Source organism: Panthera uncia, chromosome B4, assembly GCF_023721935.1.
Source record: "Panthera uncia isolate 11264 chromosome B4, Puncia_PCG_1.0, whole genome shotgun sequence".
NCBI classification, from domain to species: domain Eukaryota; kingdom Metazoa; phylum Chordata; class Mammalia; order Carnivora; family Felidae; genus Panthera; species Panthera uncia.
This window is the reverse complement of record NC_064809.1, coordinates 119,747,425-119,769,052: the sequence shown is the minus strand read 5'-3', so window position 1 is coordinate 119,769,052 and position 21,628 is coordinate 119,747,425. Positions and strand designations below refer to the sequence as shown.

At 39.6% G+C, this 21,628-nt stretch overlaps 1 protein-coding gene across 3 annotated transcripts in view; it reads left to right on the top strand.

Moving 5' to 3' along the window:
- The window catches only part of IGF1 (insulin like growth factor 1), a 77,741-nt gene that overhangs the window by 37,710 nt on the left and 18,403 nt on the right, over nucleotides 1-21,628 (top strand). The window contains exons 3-4 of one of the 3 annotated variants that reach the window (XM_049626188.1): nucleotides 18,131-18,312; nucleotides 19,819-19,870. In XM_049626188.1, coding sequence (XP_049482145.1) covers nucleotides 18,131-18,312; nucleotides 19,819-19,870 — 234 coding nt within the window. Of the gene's footprint in view, nucleotides 1-18,130; nucleotides 18,313-19,818; nucleotides 20,332-21,628 lie in introns of those variants that run through there. The other 2 variants (XM_049626187.1, XM_049626189.1) reach the window with 2 other exon arrangements.

Genomic DNA, 21,628 nt, shown 5'->3' with positions numbered 1-21,628 from the left:
AAATATACATTATTACACATGATGCCGAGGGGTCACAGGCCTCCTACAAAAATGTGTGCATGGACTAGATTTCTAAGGACGTGTTCAGTGTTAAAAGTCTAAGTTTCCGCTCTCAAATCACACTGACCTCTTGGTTCATATTTTTGGTTAGCCTGTGAGTTTTTTGAGACTGGGTGTTCCACCACCTCCCAAACTCCTTCAGCTTTGGCGGAGTGCTCAGTACACAAGGATGCTAATAAGTTTCCCTATGCCTTTAGTCACCTCTTCAGAGGGTCCTGTGGTGGCTGCTGCCTGAGAAACATCCAGGGAGGGTGAGGAGACCCCCCAACAAAGAAGTACCAGCCAACCCTGGGGATACCTGGTTGGCTTCCCAATTAGTGAATGAGATCATTTTCCCTCTGATCTTTTCCAGAAATAGATCTGTGAAGAAAGCGTGCACTGAAATGACCTAGCGAGGCAATGAGAAGGAAGTGACTAGAAAGGGAATTATTAAAAACCCAACTTCTTCTTTAAAAGGGAAATGGAAACAGGGACCTGGAGGAGGGTTATAACTGCCAAGCCAGCAGTGGCTCCTGCTTTCCTCTCCATGCTCCCAATATGGATTTCCTGCCTGCAGGGTACCGTTTGATTTAGAGCTATGAGAGCCTCACACACACTCTCATGAGAAGGGCTTGGAAAAGAAATAGAGCAGCATTTGCCCTCTTCCTGCCACTTCTGTATGAAGGTAGTTAGATTAATTAACCCTGTTTCCTCAGCAGGATTGATCCTGACACTTGCTTGAGAAATTTGATGATTATGTGTAGCCTGACTGACAAATAACAAATTAAGATTTTTCTTTTTTTGCAAAACTGAATGTCCTCTGGTTTATATAACCACCTTGGTTCTATAGGCAATCATCAGTGGCGTATTTCCCTTTCACTCTCCTTTGCCATGAGTTTTGAATGAACCATGAAAGGATGTTTTGATGATGTGGTCCTGAAGGTGTGCCAAAAACCCACCCCATCTTTTTGGCTTCGCTGCATTACCCTGGGAGGTTATAAAGGGTGAAGGCATAGAAAAAGTAGATTTGGGTCCTTGGGAAGTCTGTCTTCTGAAGTAAGTTTTACAATTGAGCAGATTGGCTTGAATACCCACCTGACAATTTTGAAAGCCTAAAAATAAATTGAACCTGGTACTTAGAAAAGGTGGCTTTCAATATCAGAGGACGTCCCTGTGTTTCTAGCTTTCCATGTGGTCGGGGAATTTGTTAAGGCTCTAATTTCCTTCCCTGCGACCTGGCTTGTCTTCAGGTGCTAGCTGGAAGTCAGAATGACACAGACTGTGCAAATAAAAATTGCAGGGAAGGGGAAAAGGTCAACATGTGTTTTTTGTTTCAGTTTAGTTTCTTACTTTTGAGGGTTATGATTTTTTTTCCTTTTTGCAATAAAACTGGTCCTGCTACCAGACTAACATATGGATACCTTTATTAGGCAATTATCAAAAGAGATATCAAGCATTTCAGGAGTTTTTAAAGCATAAGAGGTCTTTCTCAGAACTCCTGTCCTCATTGGCCCTTTCCTGCTTGCTAGTGTTCTACTAAGTCATATATTATATATACCCATTGGAAGTCTGCATCATATATAGGCATTGGCATGGGCATCACCTGAGAACTTATTGGAAATACATATTCTCAGGCACTGCCTCAGACCTACTGAAACAGAAACTCTGAGGATGGGGCCTAGTGATGTTGTTTTAACCAACCCTCTAGGAGATACTGTTATGTTGGTCATGTTGTGCACACTGACTGCTTCAGGAACCCCCACAGATTTATAAATCTGAAATTCATCCTTGCATGGAGGTTAGTGGAGACAAATTGTTGCTGGAGAAGACCTACCATTGGAAATCAAAGGAAATTTCAGATTCATAAATCACTTAAACTTTCAGTTTTCTCATCCAGAAAATGGGGACAATTCCATCTGCCTCATAGGGTTGTTGAAGTGGCTGAAGGACAGAATGTGTGTGAATGTGATTTGTGAACTGCCAAGCACTCTATGCAGTTACCCCTAGAGTTAGCTATACAAATCAATAATGCTGAACCAATATTATGAACTGCAGGCTCATGGGAAGCAGGGGTGGGGAGAATGGCACAGGCAGGGACTGTGTCTCTTCTGTCCTTGTCAGTACTCTAAACCCTGAGCTCAAGCACATAATGGCCATTAATTGACTTTTTGCTGATTATAACTAAAATTTGGTAAATGTTTACTCACGCACTCATCAAATACCGTTTGAGGTGGGTACATTCTGCATCCCCCTTTTTGGATGAGAACTGGGATGTTCAGTAACTTACCCATGCCCACAGTTAGAAATGGTGGAGTCAGCATCTGAATTTAGGTAAACTGGCTCTGGTGCTCTGACTTCACTGCATAGCCTCACAATTAATCCATGAGTAGTAATGCTAAGGGTTACTCTGTGCCACTCACTGTTCCAAGCTTTCCTGGTGCCTTCAGTCATCACAATCTGATAGAGGTACATACCATTATCATCCCCCTTATTAATATAACTTATTCTTATACATGATTTCAAGGAGTAGAAAGTTACGTGAATAAAGACACTTACTGCTATATTTGTTAAAATAAACAGAGACACAGAGACTAGCCCTGATGTTGGATTTCTTCTTACCAAGGTAAAAATATCTTCATATTGCATCTCTGCGTGTACTGTTTGTCCATCTGACTTGCCAGTTCACTAATGAATAAACATTTATGAAGTCCCTGATTAGTGCCCAGTGCTGTGCTTCTAGACACAGAGATATGAAACACAGTTTCTGCTCTTAAGATGCTTCAAATCAAGTTTCAAAAATGGGCCAGTCCTCATAAAACAGAAAATAAAGGCCAATAGATAGTTAAGTGCCAGTTATGATGCATAAATAATCATTTTATACCTTCAGAGAGGTTAGAGGGAATGAAGTCTTCAGACAAGAAATTTCACAAGGGCCTGAAAGAAACTCCTCTTTTGGGTTGGATGGGGAGGCCAATGGTCAGGGATATTACTCCCTAAAAGTAGATTGGGCAAGAGTCTGGTATTCCACAGAGACCTTGCACTCAGAAGGAGAACAGGAGGAGAGACTTTTGTCTTTACAATACAAATCCCTCCACTCCATACTGTGGGGTGTGGTGCTGTCTCCCCACCCGAGAGAAGAAACCTCATAGATACTTGGTGGTTTTGAAGATTGAGAACCAGTGTGTCTTGTCATCAATTTCATTTTCCCTGGTTTTACTTCTACTTAACAAACCTTTGGATGCCAAGCCCAAGTCTTGGTTACACCCCATGTTTCCTTCAGAGGAAACTGTACTAGTAACTGAAAACAGAAATGGTTCTTTTATTCTAATTCATGGGATGCAGGTAAGATTCCTGTTTGTGCTCCACCTTGGCTGGTGTCTTTACTAATCCTGAGACAATAGCTGGATATAATTCTCTGTTTTGATCCTTTGGTCTTCCCTTCTGGTCTTTATGCAAAGTTGTGGGCTTTCATGAAAATTGGATTGTCTGACAATATCTTCTGACTCAATAATTCCATTCCTGAGGATTTATTCTTATAAATTATCTCAAGGAGTAGGAAGTTATGTGCATGAAAACACTGCTACATTAGTTAAAATAATGATAAAACTGGATATAGCCTAAATGTCTAGTAACAGGAAAATGGTTAAAGAAATAAATGATGAAAAATCTACTCAATAAAACATTCTTCTGCTTTAACATTATAATTCTGAAGATCATGTAATAATATGGAAAATGCTTGCAATATAATGTTAAGTGAAGAAAACACGATACTGCATTAAATTTAGGCTGTGACTGTAGCTATGTCAAAATGATGTGTGCATCTGGGTGAGACCTAGAAAAAAATTTTTTTGAAAGCTAGAAAAAAAATTTTAAATGAAGATAATGTTATTTGTTGAGATACCAAGATTATGGGTAAAATTTCTTTATTTCAATTTCTGCTAAAGTTGTTATAACTTTGGCAATTCAAGAGAATTGGAAACAGGATAGTCTGGCTGCTGCCCCTTCCTCAACTGGAAAGAATCACAGTGTACTGGGTGAGATGTGAGTATCCCATACCCTGCTGTGCCCCAAACTGCAGGATTACACAGACTTCTCTCTCAAGGGCAAAAGCCATGGATGGCATTCCTTCTGATACTCCTGGAATACCAAGTATAAAACTGTCTACTGCATGTGCTCAAGCCTTGGGGTTGGCTGACATAGACAGCCTCACCCATATCCTTCATGGATGTTAGCATTACATGCCTTTAAGAATCTAGCCATATGATTTGGGTCAAGTTACTTAACCTTGTTAAACCTCCATTTCCTCAGATGTAAAGTGGGTATAGTAATAATGTCTACTCAATGTAGTAGTTGCTCTAGGACATAAATGGGAAAAAGGCATAAAAAGTAATATTTACTATAGTAGTTTAATAGAAAGTACTCAACAAAGGGAAGCTATGGGTAATGTTTTATTGCAAAAGTCCCCATTGTTCTAAATGTCAAAGAAATAAGTTTAAATATAAAATGAACAAAAGAATTAAATGCTGCCTTTCAATCTCAAGAGAAACTTGGGTTTAATGGAAAAGTTTCCAACCTCATTTGGTTATATCTTTGGGTCTTATTATAGCTCCTTCTCTCTTACTAGCTCATGATTATTTCTAGGTTTGAGTCTTGTCAAGTGTTCTTGCTGTGTGAGGAGGTTGTCTGCACTACAGTGTTTAAATCATGGCAGGGAGTTTACCCAAGCATCAAACAAAGTAGCATGGTCTGCATAGTAACTCTGACATTTGAAGAAATGCATAATTTTAGGCCAGATAGAAGGCTAGAAGAAAGAGACACTGCTGGTGATACCACAGATGACTAACCCAGATGAAGGAGGTGAGAAGTCTGGGAAGCCAAGAGCCACAGCCAAGGACAAGAGAGGAATTTGGTTTGAAAGGAGAGTGTTAAGACATCAACAGCCTGGAAAGAGAAGTCCAGGGTAATTTGTGGCTTGTTGAGTACCAGGAAAAAAGATGTGGCAAAAGAAGGCACAGATGTTGTGAAGAATGCAAGGAATTTATGACGATTCATGGTCTGACTGCAAGAAATGCCTGCCAAGGGCAGGTCTCAGTGGACCGTGGGAGCACTGGTTCAGGGAGAAGATATGTGAAGATCAGGACTTCACAAGTGACCTTTACCAGAGTATCATCTTGAACCAAAAGCAAAGGAGGAGAAGAGGTAGAAGACAAGAAGTTGTTTGAGAATAAAAATAAATGTTAGCAAGGCTTTAGAAGTAATTAAAATGTTTCTAAACCAACAGCCCACCTTTACCTATCACTCTTTTCTTTAAAAGTCATCAACAGTGACTTGCACTCACGGTTCTCTTATCACAACCCCTACTACTCAGTCAAAAAGCTTTGCTTCTCTCCTCTCATCCCAAGTATACAAAAGTTGCTATAAAACCTTGAGGATCATTTCTTCTCATCATCCTAAAGGTTTATACATGCAGTTTTTATACAAATATGCATCTAATCGACATGGCGGGGATTATAGAGACCACACTTATCAAGTGGTCAAAGGATTTGATATTCTCCTTTCCCACAGATGTGAGGGGCTTGGTGTAGTGCTGCAAGGAAAAAGGTACTTGCTGGAATGCTGGGAAGGGAGAATGGAGGCTACCCTGCTAAAAGACTATGCATCAGAAGAGATCTTTTAGCCTCTGAACTTGGGCCCTCACTTCCTGCTTGAGTTAGGACAGAGCTAATTATGCCAAATTATTAGCATAAGCAATGCCTCCATGCAACCTTCCCAGACCCAGATCTGAGCCAAAGAGAGCAGACAGAAAGCAAGTGTTGTGGGAAATAAAATGTCCCACAAGCAGTTATCCTGGCCCAGAGTTCCTGCACAAAGGAGCCTCCCCAGCTATATTAGCCCTCATGTCCCTTGTTCCTAATGAGGCTAACTAATTCCCCAACCATGGACAAAGGTTTTGTGATAAACTGAAAAATGACTTCCGGGGCAACTGTCTTTAGTTCTCAGAAAGTAAATTCATGGAAGTGAGTGACTGGCCAGAAGGCCAAGAGGCCATTGCTTCAGAGTGGGGTCCCAGAACAGAGCGATGTAGTTATTCACAGCATGTTTGACTATGTGAGAAAAAAATAAAAATAAAAGAGTTTGGTTTCTCTTTGGTGATTTCTCAATATCACAAGATGAGAGTACTTTTCTTTGCTGAATTTAGTAAAATAAATAAGAGAATCAGAGAATTTTCTTCATTGATAATATTTGTTAAATAGCATTAATAAGTTTTGAAGAGGTAGGCATGGTAACAGTCTTAGATGAAATACAATTAAGAAAAGTTTTTATCTTGGAGATAAGCTACAACTTAACCACACCTCTCTCTCTCTTCTTATTCATAATTTACTTCTTCAACTCAGAAAAAAAAATACTTGGGGGAAGGAGGTTGGGATGAGTGGGTGGCTAAAAGCTAACAGTTTAGTGATTGCCAGATTACTAAGAAACCTCTTTAGTTGACCTCAAGTTTGCTATCATGTCCAAAGATATATGAAATTATAAAATACAATAATTTGAGGAAAGCACTTAAAGTCTCTTGGTCATGTTCAAGCAATCAATTAAGAGAAAAGAGAGAGAAAATATAGCAGTTTAATAGAAATTTAATAGAAAAAAAAAAGAAACAAAGGATGGTCTCATGAGTCCAGATTTTAGCCGAAAGTTCCTGAAATAATATAATCACTCTAAATAAATTATTCAGCCTCAGTCTGCATACCTGCTTGGTATTTTGATAAATACTATGACTTTCTTGAGAACTCCTTGTACAGATTTTTAAACTTTAATAACCTTAACATTAGTTTATTTTACTACAAAAGGGAGTGATGTTTGAAAAGACATGTTACAATGGTCATCTTGTAATTTTGCTCTGGGCAGATCTTGGGTACCAAAAGTAGAGATGATGACCTGTCTGGAAGTCCGTTCACTTTACCAGAGATGAGACAACATGTAGTTGTAGCTAGGATTTTCCAGGGAAACCATGTATCTGTCCCCCTGGAAGGAACTGAATATCATATAGGATTCATATACTATTCATAGACACCAAGGAAACCAGTGAAATAAAAGTCAGCCACAGCAAGGGTTACAATGTTTAGCACTTTAGTCCACAACATTAGCAACCTTCCTAGGGCTTGTCACTTGCTCATCTTTTGAAGATGCAGCTTCGTGAGGGGTAATGATCAAAGGTGGTGCCCAGGATTTCACGCTAATCCTCATTTCCAAGTGCCCACATAAGTGAAGGCCATGGCTCACTTATTCCTCAAAGCCTTCAGGACCTTGATTTTCAGAATATAGTTTGGTTCTTTCTACTGTTTCAATAGCTCCAATAAATGACTCTCTTTCTTATCCTGTTTCTAATTCACACCTGTATCTTCCTTGAACCGGCTTCTGCAATCCCCATAGATGGTCTTGTCCCCTCTTCTTACTCAAACCCACCTCCACGTTGGACATTCCCTATTTGCCTCCATCAAATTCAACACTGATCCCTGCTTTCCTTAAATTCGGCCTATAAATCTTATTTTCATCTAAAATTAAACCTGACAAAGAGGAAACTCCTTGTTCTCTCATCAAACTTCTCTTCACTATATATTTTCCTATTATTAGGGAGAAGCACTGATATGCCATATACACATTGTTGATTAAAAAGTGGATAGCATAACCATCCAGATAATCCTGAGTCATACTGTTAGAAGGAGCGCTTGATACTATCAGTACTTTGTTTTGTCGATGTGAGAAAACTAAATCTCAGAGAGTTCGGGTGACTTGTGAGTTTGCACAAAGGATCTGAGGCAAAAATCCAATGTTGTTTTCAATATACCACATTGCCTTCTTTTTATTCCCTCTCTGCATATGGCATGGTTCTAGCTGCTACAGAAACACTTCCCAGGACCTTTCAGTTCAGGAACAACACTGTTCACAACACCGGCATGAAAGGGACATCACACACAACCCAACTGGCACTGAAGTGAGCTCCGTGTAGTTATTTATATCATGTAACGCCCTAACCACCTTTTCTCTCCCTCCTCTTCTCTGTGTTCAGTCTGTCGCTGACTCTGGCTGTTTCTTCTCTGCAGTGATGCCAAGGGCTGTCTCTGCTGCTGTGGAGGCTGCCTTCCAACAGCTCACTCCCTGATGCAGGCCCAGTGCCTCTCCTTACGGGGCCTCCACCTCCCAACACTCTCCTTCAGACACGCCAGACTGCCCTGGCAGCTGTCACCCCCTTCACCTGCCATCCTGACCGTGTCACACCCACCCCTGGGAAAATCTCCAGATGCACCCTGAGCAAAACACAGAGGCCTGAGTGAGGAGACTGACAGGGAACAGGGCCCCTGAGAACGCAAGGCAGGTGCCAAGTTGCAAAGAAAAGAGAAATGATAGACTTTAGAGTGAAACTAAAAATAAAGAGAATGTGTTTTAATACCCTTTTGGCTGATTCATCTTTCTGTGGCACCCGAGAGAGAGGCGTTACCCTCTATTCACCAGTGCCTTATGTTTTGCCTACAAGGCCTCTCTTCTCACATCTGAAAGAGTAAATGAACAATAACAATGCAAGTGTAGGAGATAATGTTGGTAGCATGGCTGTAATCTCCAGGTTGGAGCCAGACTCATCTTACAATTTCCGTCATAGCCTTTCTCAAAAAAAAAATGAGATAACTGAAGTCCATATATGCAATTCCTCAATGTCCCTCCGTATTCTTTCTCTTGTCTGTTTTCATCTCATTCAGGCATGGGTCCAAGATGGAGTAGTGATTAAGTGGGCCTGGTGACACTGTATACTTGCTGACTGCTTATTCCCAAAGTGTGGTTGGCAGGACAGGGAGCCCCACTTTCAGTCATTCCAGGGAGAGAACTAAACACTAATTCCCGTGAAGTCTGCATAGCATCAACTTTTGTGCTAAAATTCATCAGTGGTAAAAACGTCAGTGGCTGTCAATAGCAGGGGAGAAGAAATAGAGGAAGAAGAGAAAAGAAAGAGATGAGGCATGAAGCAAAGTAAAGAGAGAAAGATACATAGGCTGGTTGAAAGTGATTGGGAAACCACTTCTGATCATCTATTTTGCCCATACCCATCTCATGCCTTGCAACACTGTTTTTGAAATAAGCAGATGGACGTGGATGCTAACAGTGAAAAACTGTTGGGGAGAAATACAAGGTAACAAAAGGTCAAGATAAAGCCCATATGACTTTGCTTTGTTTGACTTGATATGAGGATCCATTCTGAGGGTGTCTATTCCAGATTAAAATTATTTAGAACAGGCTATACAGCATGTAGTTTGAATATCCTTTAAAAAGAACAGTGATTCATTTATTTTAATGGAGAACAGTCCTCCTTTATCTAGAAAGGATCTTTTTCAACCAAACTTTGGAAAAGATGCATTTTTAAGAGGAAGAGAGGAAGAGGATACCTGCCCAGCTAGCTATGTTATCCAACTCAACTCCACTCCATAATAATAATTACTATTATAGCTAACATTTATTTAGGCTTTACTGTGTACCAGACATTGTGTAAAATACTTTACGTACATTATTGCTTGATCTTCCCATCAGTCCTGGGACTGACGTGTTCTCTTTTACATATGTCCATTTCATACAACCTTTGAGTCTTGGAAGATTTTGGTGCCTTGCCCAAGGTAAACAGTAGAATAAGTGGCAGAATCCAGGTCTGTCTGACTCCAAAACCTGTGCTTTTAGCCAGTGCACATATTATCTCCTTCATTGGTATGACTGATGTCACTGGCAGATAATACTCTAATCCCATAATATGTTCTAAATAATTGAAACTACAAAACTAGAAAATGGTCGCTAACGTATATAGCAGGCCCAACTGAAGTAATTCAAACATAAAAATGACCTCTTGGCATTTGATTATCTTTTACCTTAGACGTTGATAAACCAAACCATTCCCTTAGGACAACATTTCTGTCCAGCAAAGCATTTCTCTTGCCAAAGTATAATTTTGTTGGCTACATCTATCTCCTCCAAGCCCTGGAATCAGACCTAAGCTAGTAAATTGTGCTGTCCTGGCAAGACGCTCATCCTCCAGGGCATTGTATCAGACTAAAGCAATACATCGTGTTGCTTCCCACTCTGTTGGACCATTTATCCAGAGTCCTAAAACGGTAATGTTTCTTCTCTGAGTCTCTAGTTTTCTTGTCCCTGGGCCTTGTGCTTTAGCATCCTGATCTTAGAGATGGAGGCGAATTAAATCGCATTATTTTTACACCTGTCCTTGAGTTGAGGCTTCCAAAAGAAAGGAGGGTTTAAAGAAAGGGGAAGCCCCATAGATCTCTGTTTCATTCCTTTCAGACCCACAGACACACATTCACTTGATTGGGTAATGAGAATACTTTGATCTTTTGGGGTTGTGGGGATTTAGTACCTGAGAAAGAGGTGCTGAGTGGTGGGGGTAGAGGTGGGTCAAATAGAGCCAAGATTCCTAGAAAAGATGACCTCGTCCAACTGAGAAGTATTGGGACCAGCAAACACCAGCAATTAAAAATTAACATAAGCCAGAGTGAAATCAATACCAAAATGTGATAGGTTTTCCAGAAAAGTTCATGACATGTAGTTCATAGACAAGAGGACATTTTCTCAGCATTCACTTTTACAGATGCCAAAGGTCAATCCTACTTGGAAAGATCCTTCTACAGGGAAGCAGAAATGTATAGAGTCCACTAGCAACATATAAGGCAAGCAATAGGTATATATTTTAGAAAAAATTCTTCAAAAACTATCTTAATTTCAAAGTGTTTTATAGTAGCTTTGATATGATGGTAAGTCACTTGACTCCCTGATACATGTGTATGTATATACCATGTTATTCTAAGTGCATAATGATGTGCCTGGCCTACAGTCATGAAAGCTTCTTTCCATATCTTTACTAAGCACAATGGGACATATATCTCAATAACTGTTTTCATTCAAGTGTGATTTCTACATAATTTGTTTAAAAGGTAAAATAATGACTCATCAAAAGGCCTTGAGTTAAATGCAAATCCTATGAATTCACCCATCAGTGTATTACATGTTGGGTTTGAATAAACAGTCTTATTACAATTTTCCTTACATTAGGAATTCACAAAAGGAGTCCAGTTTTCCATATAAACCCATAAAATGTGTAGGAAGGATTGAGAAGTGATTCTCACTTTTCCACAAATGAAAATAGCAATTAAAATGCTAAAATAGAGACAACTTTAAGATTACTTATATTTTACTCAACTTTCCTATAGTATACCATGCAAAATTATGTCAACTGAATGATTTTTTTTTTTAATTTTTTTTTCAACGTTTTTTATTTATTTTTGGGACAGAGAGAGACAGAGCATGAACAGGGGAGGGGCAGAGAGAGAGGGAGACACAGAATCGGAAACAGGCTCCAGGCTCCGAGCCATCAGCCCAGAGCCTGACGCGGGGCTCGAACTCACGGACCGCGAGATCGTGACCTGGCTGAAGTCGGACGCTTAACCGACTGCGCCACCCAGGCGCCCCTGAATGATTTTTTTTTATGAGACAAGATGGCCCATGGGGAAATGTTGCCTTAAGAAACTAACCATTCTGAGTTACTCTAAATTGTCAACATGCCTGGAGGTTTTGGATAAATAGCTGGTGTAAGAAACCTAATTTTTTGGCTTCTGTAGATTCTCAGTATAGTATTTAATTTTGTGATCAATCTTCAGTTAATCAAAGTTAAATGGAAAGTAGTTTATTATTACTTAATAACCCCATCTGTGTTTTCTATCAAACACATAATCATGAATTTTTTAGGAATAGCCAGCTTGAATTGTCTTACTTATTTTTTTCTGCTTTCAAAATATGATTGACTTTAGAACCTACTCCTATTAGCAATTTCTAAAGAATAGTTTTATTCCTCAGAACCCAAAAGATAGCAAGGTGTTTTTTCAGAACTGGATATTTCTTTATTTGCAAAATGTTTGCATTTTTCATTATTTAAATACTGATTCTTGGGGCTCTTGGGTGGCTCAGTCCGTTAAGTGTCTGACTCTTGATTTCAGCTCAGGTCATAATCTCATGGTTTGTGGGATTGAGCCCTGTGTTAGTCTCTGCACTGAGTATGGAACCTGCTTGGGATTCTCTCTCTCTCTCCTTCACTCTCTCTCTCTGTCTCTTTCAAAATAAGTAAATAAACATTTAAAAATAATTAAGGAAAAATAAATACATATTCTTCAAATTAGTGTCTCCTCTTGCCACTGATAGGGTTGAAATAATTAAAGTAAAGCTTTCTCAAGAAGAGGGGATGTTTCAAAGGAAATTAAAATTGGGTACAGCATCCCAACTGTATTCTGAGAAACCTATAAGAAACACAAGCATATATAGTAACAGTAAAGGTAGTACCATTTTTACTAGTAATGAACAATTAGAGCTCTTTGTTCTAGAAGTGATGACCCCAGTTAAATCTCAGAATTATACCTTCTTCAGAGATGGAGGGAAGCAAGTTGCTTGCATCCATGACAAAATGTGAGACTCAGCTAATTGGTGTGGTTTTGATGATGCCACAATTCTGCCCAAAACCCTTGTAACTAGCAAGTTTGCCCTGAAGATTATTGAATTACTCCACTGACCATGCATTATTTAAAGGGAAGTGCTATTATTATAGAAGCCAGCTGCTTAACCATTGGAATTCTGTCTGTTGGCCAACTTTCAAGATACAGCAGTGCACTGTGACTATGCATTTTGTCTACACATAGAGCAGTCAAAGCCTAGGTTAGGTGGTGGCCAGCTTGTCTGCTAAGCAATATTTGATGTGCATGCTTTGGAGAAAAACTACTGATAAAATAAATATATAAAATTTCAATGTCAAGATTCTGTCAGCAAGAAAACTTCTGTGAAATTTTATACATGCGTTGTCTCTTCATGCTAATGGTTGAGTGAGTAGATGGTCATTTCTTAATGAAGTGACCAGTACCACAGAACTCTGGGACTATACTAGTTGTAGAAATGTCTATCCTTTTTCTATTCTATTTGTTTTGTGGCAGTTTCAAGGGAGAAAAATATTTTAAGACTCTTGGGGAACTTAAGTGATAAATAGAAAAAATATTTTTGCTTTCTAAGTTAAAAAATATTTGAACCTCTTTTTTGAAGATAATGTAAGTAGCTTCCAACCATATTGAATATTTTGCCTAGAAGGGTTTTCTCCTACATTTCTTTACTTGTTAGAGAATCTTTGAAATAGGACCATGGCAGTCATATGTTGTGTACAATACAGGAGTATGCTCCTAGGATCTCTGGTAGGTGTTCAGACAGCCTTTACTTAACTGTTTCTAGAAATGGGAAGGTCATTACCTTTAAAAGAAGTTTGTCCCATTTTTAATACTTTTGAACACAAATTGTTAGTTTTTTTTCTTATACTAAGGCAATATTGTTTCCTATTCACCTACCAATTTTGACTCTGCCCACTGGAGTAGAATTACATAGTTACTAATGAGGAGCTTTTATTTTTTTAAAGTTTATTTATTTTGAGAGAGACAGAGCATGAGCTTGAAGGGGCAGAGAGAAAGAGAGAGAATCCCAAACAGGCTCTGCAGGGTCAGCACAGAGCCTGAGCTAGAGCACAAACTCATGAAACCATGAGATCATGGCCTCAGCCAAAATCAAGAGTAGGATGCTTAACCAACTGAGCCACCCAAGCACCCTACTAATGAGTTTTTAAAGGTAAGGATAGAACAATTCATTCCATCTCATTTAAAAATTAATCATAACGACAATAGCTGTAATTTAGATGTCATTTAAAAATCCCTATTTTTCTCAAAATTTATACTGGAGCAAATTATTTTACTGCCTTTCTAGTAAACCACATAGTTTCAGATTTCTAGTTTTAACCATACCAACAAATATCATTATTTTTTGTTTTGTTTGTTTTTTAGAAAAAGAGCACAAATGGGGGCAAGGGGCAGAGGGGGAGAGAGAGAGAGAATCTTAAGCAGGCTGCATGCTCAGCGTGGAACCCAACACGGGGCTTGGGATCCAAGCCCAAGACCCTGGGATCATGACATGAGCCAAAGTCAAGAGTTGGACACTCAACCGACTGAGCCACCCAGGCACCCTTTTACTTTGGTGTTAGAAAAAAAGCAATATGAGTATACTTGTAGTGGGAATGCAAAATGGTACAGCCACTATGGAAAACTGTATGGAGGTTTCTTAAAAAATTAAAAATTTAATTTTCATATAATCCAGCAATTCCACTTCTGGGTATTTATCTTAAAAGAATGAAACGCTAATTTGAAAAGATTTATGCCCTTCTATGTTCACTGCAACATTATTTACAATGGGCAAGATATGGAAGCAACCTAAGTGTCCATCAATAGAGGAATGAATACACAAGATGTAGTATATAGTATATACAATGGAATATGACTCAACCATAAAAAAACTGGAATTTTGCCCTTTGTAACAACACGAATGGACCTAGAAGTATCACACTAAGTGAAACAAGTTAGATTGAGAAAGACAGATAACATATGATTTCACTTATATATGGAATCTAAAAAAACAAATGAACAAACAAATCAAAATAGAAACTGACTCACAGATACAGAAAACAATCTGGTAGTTGCCAGAGGGGAGAGGGTGAGGGATGGGCAACATAAGGGAAGGGGATTAAAAGGTACAAACTTCCAGTTATAAAACAAATGAGAAACGGGGATGCAATGTGCAACAGAGGTAATAGTTAATAATATTGTAAAACTTTGTATGGTGACAGATGATAGCTAGATTTATCATGATGATCATTTCATAATGTATAATGTTGAATCACTATGTTGTATACCTGGAACTAATATAATAGTGTATGTCAATGATACTTCAATTAAAAAAGAAAAAGAAGTAATATGAGGTATTTGAAAGATAAAGGACAAAACTTTGACCCTCAACTATGGCCTCTCAATTAGTGAGAAATGATTTTTTTTGTTACATATCTTGATATAGAACCAGAAATCAAGCCTATAGCATACTTCAAAGGATGAATTAAACTTCAAAAGGTCATAACTAAACACTTATTATATTCATATATTCCAAATGAAGTATAATTAGTCCATTGTAATATTATGAATAGTCAAAGAAAATCATCTCTCTAGAATTATGGTAGCTAAAGACAACCAGTAGTTACATTTATGGTAAAAATCCAAGTTTTTATACCACCATTTCAACAACATTTAAAAAAAAAAAAAGCCAAACAAATATGGACATAAGGTCAATTTTCTTTATGGAGCATTACAGAAAAGTCCTAAATTTCTGTTCCTAAATTCATTGACCTAGAAGCACAGCTATTTTATAGAACTGAGCCATGTCAAACTCTGAGATCAGCTAAGAGAGGTGACAAAGCACATGCTCAGTATGTGTTATTATTTTTGCTATGTTGATGATTACTTTCTATTTCATAAGAGGAAATAGACCTGTGGTGAGTTTCATGGCTATTGGAATCTCCAAGAAGGGAGTATGCAATACATACAGTGTTTTCTGCCTTCCCAAGATTAAGGCTGGTGTCTTCCTCTAGATGGAACATTATATTAGAGATGCTATTGCATCTCTATTGCATTATATTAGAGATGCTATTTCTAATGCTATTTAGCATTAGAAATGCTAAAGAGGTCCAGGCATTGCAAAGCCTATCCCTCTCCATATTCAACCCACAAGGATGAATTTTGAAATCAGTTGTTTCTGAATTAGCCAAGTTTGAAGGTTTTTGGAATCACCCTTACCACCCTACCTCCAAGCATCAGATTACTATACTATACGACACAACAAACGAATCCCAATTATGTCTCATTAAGAAATGTATACTTTTGACAAAGAGCAATCATTACCCGTGATGGACAACAGGGATACCTCAAGGTAGGCTGAGTCACTTTCTCCTTCACCCTAAGAGAAAAACCAAAGTGTATCAGCTACTCTCAACTGGCTGACCCCTTCAATCTCTTGAAATAACCACTTAGCAAGAAGTATGTAGAAGTCCTTTGTGGATTACAAAGAACCATGTAAGCTCATTTGTGTCTTTCCTCTAATTTATAGTCCCAGGAAAATATTATAAAAACAAAACAAAAAAAAAACAAAAAATATTGCTTACGTTGCCCAAGGGACTGGTCGAGTCTCAGCTTGCCAGGGCCCGGCTGGCGAGAAGAACAAGTCTTCTGCACTGGTAGATCCTCCAATGGCAAGTGAAAGCACTGCTGAGGCCTCATGTGGGGCCAGCTGACTGGTCCCTCCCAAACCTCTCAACCATGAGGCGCCCACAGGGTTTGCCCCTAAGCAAGAAAGCAGACCCCACCCAAAGAGACCACAAATGAACCCTCACTGAGTTACTACCCCCCAGCTGCCCTAAGTATGACAATAAACCTGCCTTACAGGGAGGAAGCATCCCCAGGCTCCTGTGCCAAACATCAGGAAAACATTTGGGTTTGTAGAGGATGCCATGAATGGTTGGCCCTTCAAGCAGCAAGGCAGCCAGACTAGTTTGGTAGCAGGCCATTACCATGGGTCTGATCTTCCCTAACGAGGGAGTTCAAAATATACATGAGGATTTTGACTTTCAAAACTCCATTCTGAAGAATGGTGTCATTATGATACAAACCTAAGACTTTTTATTTAAAATATAACATTATCTTCTCTGTCAGGAATAAAGATCAAATAAATGCCAGATTGATGAGTTGGATTCTTCTGGATCAGTGGTTCACAAATTTTCTTCCATGAAGCCTGGATATCAGTGCAGAAGACCCAGGCCCCCTACCTCCCTTGGGAGGAGAGAAAGCCAAGATCCTGTCCCCCTGCCTTTGCCCAAGCCAGAGCAGTTTCACTTTTGTCTGTTTTATCTATTGGTATATAAGCAATATTTGATTTAACAGAAGTTCTACTGTGACAAACAGTTTACAAAGAATTCAGGTACATTTTAAGTTCCTGTAAGCTTGTTTTGCCCTCTCTTTTAGTTGTAGAGCCAGGAAAAGTGTGTCCAAATCAAAACAAAACAAAATAAAACTAAACCAAAACCTACTTGCCAAGTAAAGAGGTCTAATTGATTTGTAAATATCAAAAGAAATTTGATTCATCATATGCCCTCTGGGCAATTAGAATCACATGAAAGATGGACACTTAGTTCATTCTGTCTCAGTGTAGTAGTTATTCTATAAGAAAACAGAATTGATTGCTCTGGTCTCTCTAGGGTGAAAGGAGAGGAAGCCCTATAACACTAATATTGCTACCAATTCCAAGTTCCAAGGCTTCTGGATGCAGTTAATACAAAAGCTGTTTCTTCAGAGACCATATAAGATCCTGGAAAAGGATACTCAGAGAAGGTGAACCAATATTTATTTAGGACCTGCTATATGTCAGGGGGTGTTCTAAGCACCTTTAGTGCATTTTTTCATGTAATCCTTATAGAACCTTATAAGGAATGTATTAAACCTACTTTACAAGTGGGTAAACTGGGCCCCAGGAGGCTTAAGTGTCTTGTCCATAGCTACTCAACAGATCTCCTGGGCTGTCTGAGGAACTTGAACTTTGCAGGGAATAGATCTGAGTTTGAGCCCTGGCTCCATCCCTTACTCCATGAATGACCTTAAGCAACGTCAGTAAAATGAGGAGCCCTTTGAAACTCAATTTGATGTTACAATGGAAGCAGTTAAGCAAAAGAGTAAACACTTGAGCCATTCTGTGCATAAAAACTATGCAAATTTGCTAAAAAGATGAAGAAAACTTGAAACATGATCTTCCTTTAATTAATATTCCTAGCAGCCTCCAAACTAAGGGAATATATAAGGAAAGACTGGGTTTGGGCATAAATAAGATCCTTGACTACAGGCTTCTGAGAACTTGAGAATTAACAAAAATAAACTGCATGGTGCATGAGTTAGTGCTAAGGAGTGTAATGCAGAATCTAGAGACACACTGTGATCCAGAAGAATCTGTGGGATCAGGAATTGTTGGGGAAGCTTCAGGAAGAGGTTGAGGTGTGTAGGTTGACCAGATGTGGGGAGAGGAGAGGCTCTAGGGGCTGCATGGAACTGTGAAGATAGCTGATTCCCCTCTAAAGCCAGGCCCCTCTGTTTGATTTGTACAGACAAGCCCACGGGGTATGGCTCCAGCAGTCGGAGGGCACCTCAGACAGGCATCGTGGATGAGTGCTGCTTCCGGAGCTGTGATCTGAGGCGGCTAGAGATGTACTGTGCACCCCTCAAGCCTGCCAAGTCTGCCCGCTCAGTCCGTGCTCAGCGCCACACTGACATGCCCAAGGCTCAGAAGGTAAGCCAGCTGGTGGGGAGGGATCCAACATCCTCAAGAGACTGAGGTATCTTATGCCTGTGGGTAGACCAAACAGAAACTATGTCCCATAGTCTCCTGGCTTCCATGTCCAAAAACCACCATTCTCACCTCAGATGTCCATCCCTTTGGTCACTCCATATTGCAAAGTCTCCTTTTCACCGCTCTGGACAGTCTGATACTGGAAGACAATGGAGAACAGTCACTGAATGTGAGCTTTGGTATCAGATAAAACTGAAGTCCTAGCTTCACCAATCACCAGCTGAGAGCCCGTGGCCAAGTAACATAACCTATCCAAGCATTAGTTTCATCGGTAAAACTGATACAATACCTACTGCACCAGGTCGTTTTAAGAAGTAATAAATACACATGCAATTCTTTTCACGTTCTGCACAAAGTAACTGTTGGACAAGTGTTAGTGTCTGTCATAATTAAAATTAATACCAAAGCACATAACTTTTCAAGTCCTGGTATTCTGCAAAGGTGCAAAGAAAAAAAATGTGCTAAAATGGGAAGTATTTGAAACTCACATTCAATGGCAAACCTGATTAAAGAAAAATATATTAAAAACAGAAATTTCTGTTTGGTTCTCAGAACACCTAGAAATTTCTAATGATCAAAATCTGTAGATGTCTTTTTCTATGAACTAGACTTCAAACAAACCTCAGAGGTACTATTTATGCCATCCAAAGCAACATAAATCATCTAATACACATTAGCCACTTGATAAATTTTGTTGAATGGGTGAAGAAATGAGTCGAAGTGATTAAATTCTAGTAACTAAGTAGAAAGAATGAGAACTAAAGAGCAGGTGGTAGGTGAAGGAGAAAAAAATAAAGTGAGGATGGGTGAGTAAGGAAAGAAAAGCTCTCATTAGGGTCTCCTTGGGGGCACTATTTAAAAAACCAAAAACCGAAAACCCAAACAAAAAAAACTGTGGTTTTACTCTTTGGAGGCCAAACTAGCATTGTGCAGAAAGCATAAGAAGAGAAACCAAGAAGTTCACAATGACACATTTACTGCTTCCTGGTCCTAAACTGCAGCTGAGCCTGGAGGAGGACCAGGGAGCTTAGCAGAGATGTGACCCCAGGGAGCCAGCTTGAACGATGGAAAGGGACTGGGCACAGTCTGGTGCAGAGAGAACACAGTAGCCAATGGGTGAGTCAGGGAGGAAGCACCACAGAAGTAACTCAGGAGAATGTGGCTGAGAAGTGTGCTTGCGGGGACAAAGACAGGTTAATTCTTTCTCTTCCTAGGTGGCTCAGTTCCTCTCAATTTCTAGTTGGGGAGGGGGTGGGGATTAGAGATCAGTCCCAAAGTTCTAGAAGCTTGGTTCTTGTGACTGAGGCCTAGACATCCCTCCAGCACCAATGCTGTCTCCTGTACCACATGGATCCTGGGCATTCTGGGCTCACTCAAAGGCTCTGTCTTCTGGGACACCAAGGGAACCACCTGTTCTCAATGCAATTATTTTTGTGATGTTTACAGTATCATCCCCCATCTACCACCAAGAAAACGAAGTCTCAGAGGAGAAGGAAAGGTGGGCCAAAGAAACACCCAGGAGGGGAGCAGAAGGTGGGGACGGAAGCAAGTCAGCAGATGAAAGGAAAGAAGAAAGAGCAGAGAAGGGAGACTGGAGCTAGAAACTGAACACAGAGGCAAAAAAGGAAAATGGAGGAGAGAAGGACTAAGCAGACAGAGGCAAGGACGATGAGAGAGAAGCAGACAGCGATAAAGAAAAGTGGGAAGTGCTATAGAGGAATGAAGAACAGTAGGCCTGGTGGAGCTAGATAATGAATGTGATGGAAGGAAGAGAAGTAACCTGTTGTAGAATGTGGATAACAAACATGGAGACAATGGAAAAGAAAAACGTAATGCTCAAGGAAGTCCAAAGAAAGACAGTGGCAAGAATGAAAAAAGAACAAAAATTATAAAAAAGGCAAATAAGACACTACATTCCCCTCCCCCCAAAAACAAATGAGAGTTAAAGAATTAAGACAAAATTCGAGGCTTTTACATGTATTTTAAAATCTTGTGTGAAGCTATTATAGAAGAATTGCCCATGTCAATATATGTCCAGAGTTAAATATTAGCCCAAAATTCTCAGCAAGACTGAATTGTGTCATAGAAGTTCCCAGATTTTCTTTCCTGCAGTGTCATTGGAGGCTGCATTTCTTAGTCAAGTCCAGGTTGAGGCCAAAGGGCATCCAGTATTTGCTTAAAGGCCTATGAGGCCTGTGGGGTAACCTGCAAGAGGAGTCATTGAACCTTTTCTTTTTTTGCACTTTGGAATCAGATACAAAAGATGTATTGGTCTGCTTGGGCTGCCATAACAATCGCCACAGACTGGGTGGCTTAAGCAACAGATATTTTCACACATTTCTGGAAGCTGAAAGTCCAGGTGAAGGTGTTCACCTCATTTTAACTAAATTACCTCTGTAAATACCGTATCTCCAAATAGGAAACAGTTTTGGTATTGGGAGTCAGGACTCTAGGTACTGGGAGTCAGGACTTTAACATATGAATGGCTGAGGAGAGACACAATTCAGCCCAGAACAGATTCCTAATGTCTGATCATTGCCTTCTGATTCTATCTCCTATAAACCTGTGTGTATGTCTATCTGTCTCTGTCACACACACGCACATACACACACAAACACACGCACAAATCTAGGTTTTCATATATGAAATCCTATGAGTTTCTGTTCCATGGAAACCCTAGGACCGTGTTACTTTAGAGCTGAAGTTCGTTGGTTCAATCCTTTCATTTTAAAGACAAGGATACAGAGATCCACAAAAGGGTAAAGACGTACTTGAGTTCTAAGCTGCCCTCCTTCTGGCCAGCAGAGAAGAGCACATAATCAACATGGACTAAGAAAGAATTCCAAAAGGAAAATATGGGGCATAAATAGGCAGATGAAATCTTCCATTAATTCAATATTTTTCCACCAGAAGGAAGAACATGAATGAGAGCAAGGGGTTGGATTTCCCTGAGGGTAAAAAGAGCTAAGTAGAATCACAGAATTTAGGTCTTGTAAATCTTCTCCTTCAGCGTCTCTGATTTAATTAGTAGGGTTAGAGTCTTAATAGATATAAAGCAAAAAGTCTCCAGATCATCCAAATTGTGAATTATAAATGCTGAGAGAGGGTATAAGAGAAAAGTGGTCAGTCAAGCAAATAATGAGACTTTGGGTAAGAAGATGACTAAACCAAGAAGTGAAGCATTTCATCCAAGTAACCTACTTTGAAGATGTCATGGTATAAAGGAAACTTTCTGCCTGGTCCTTCATGTCCCTGC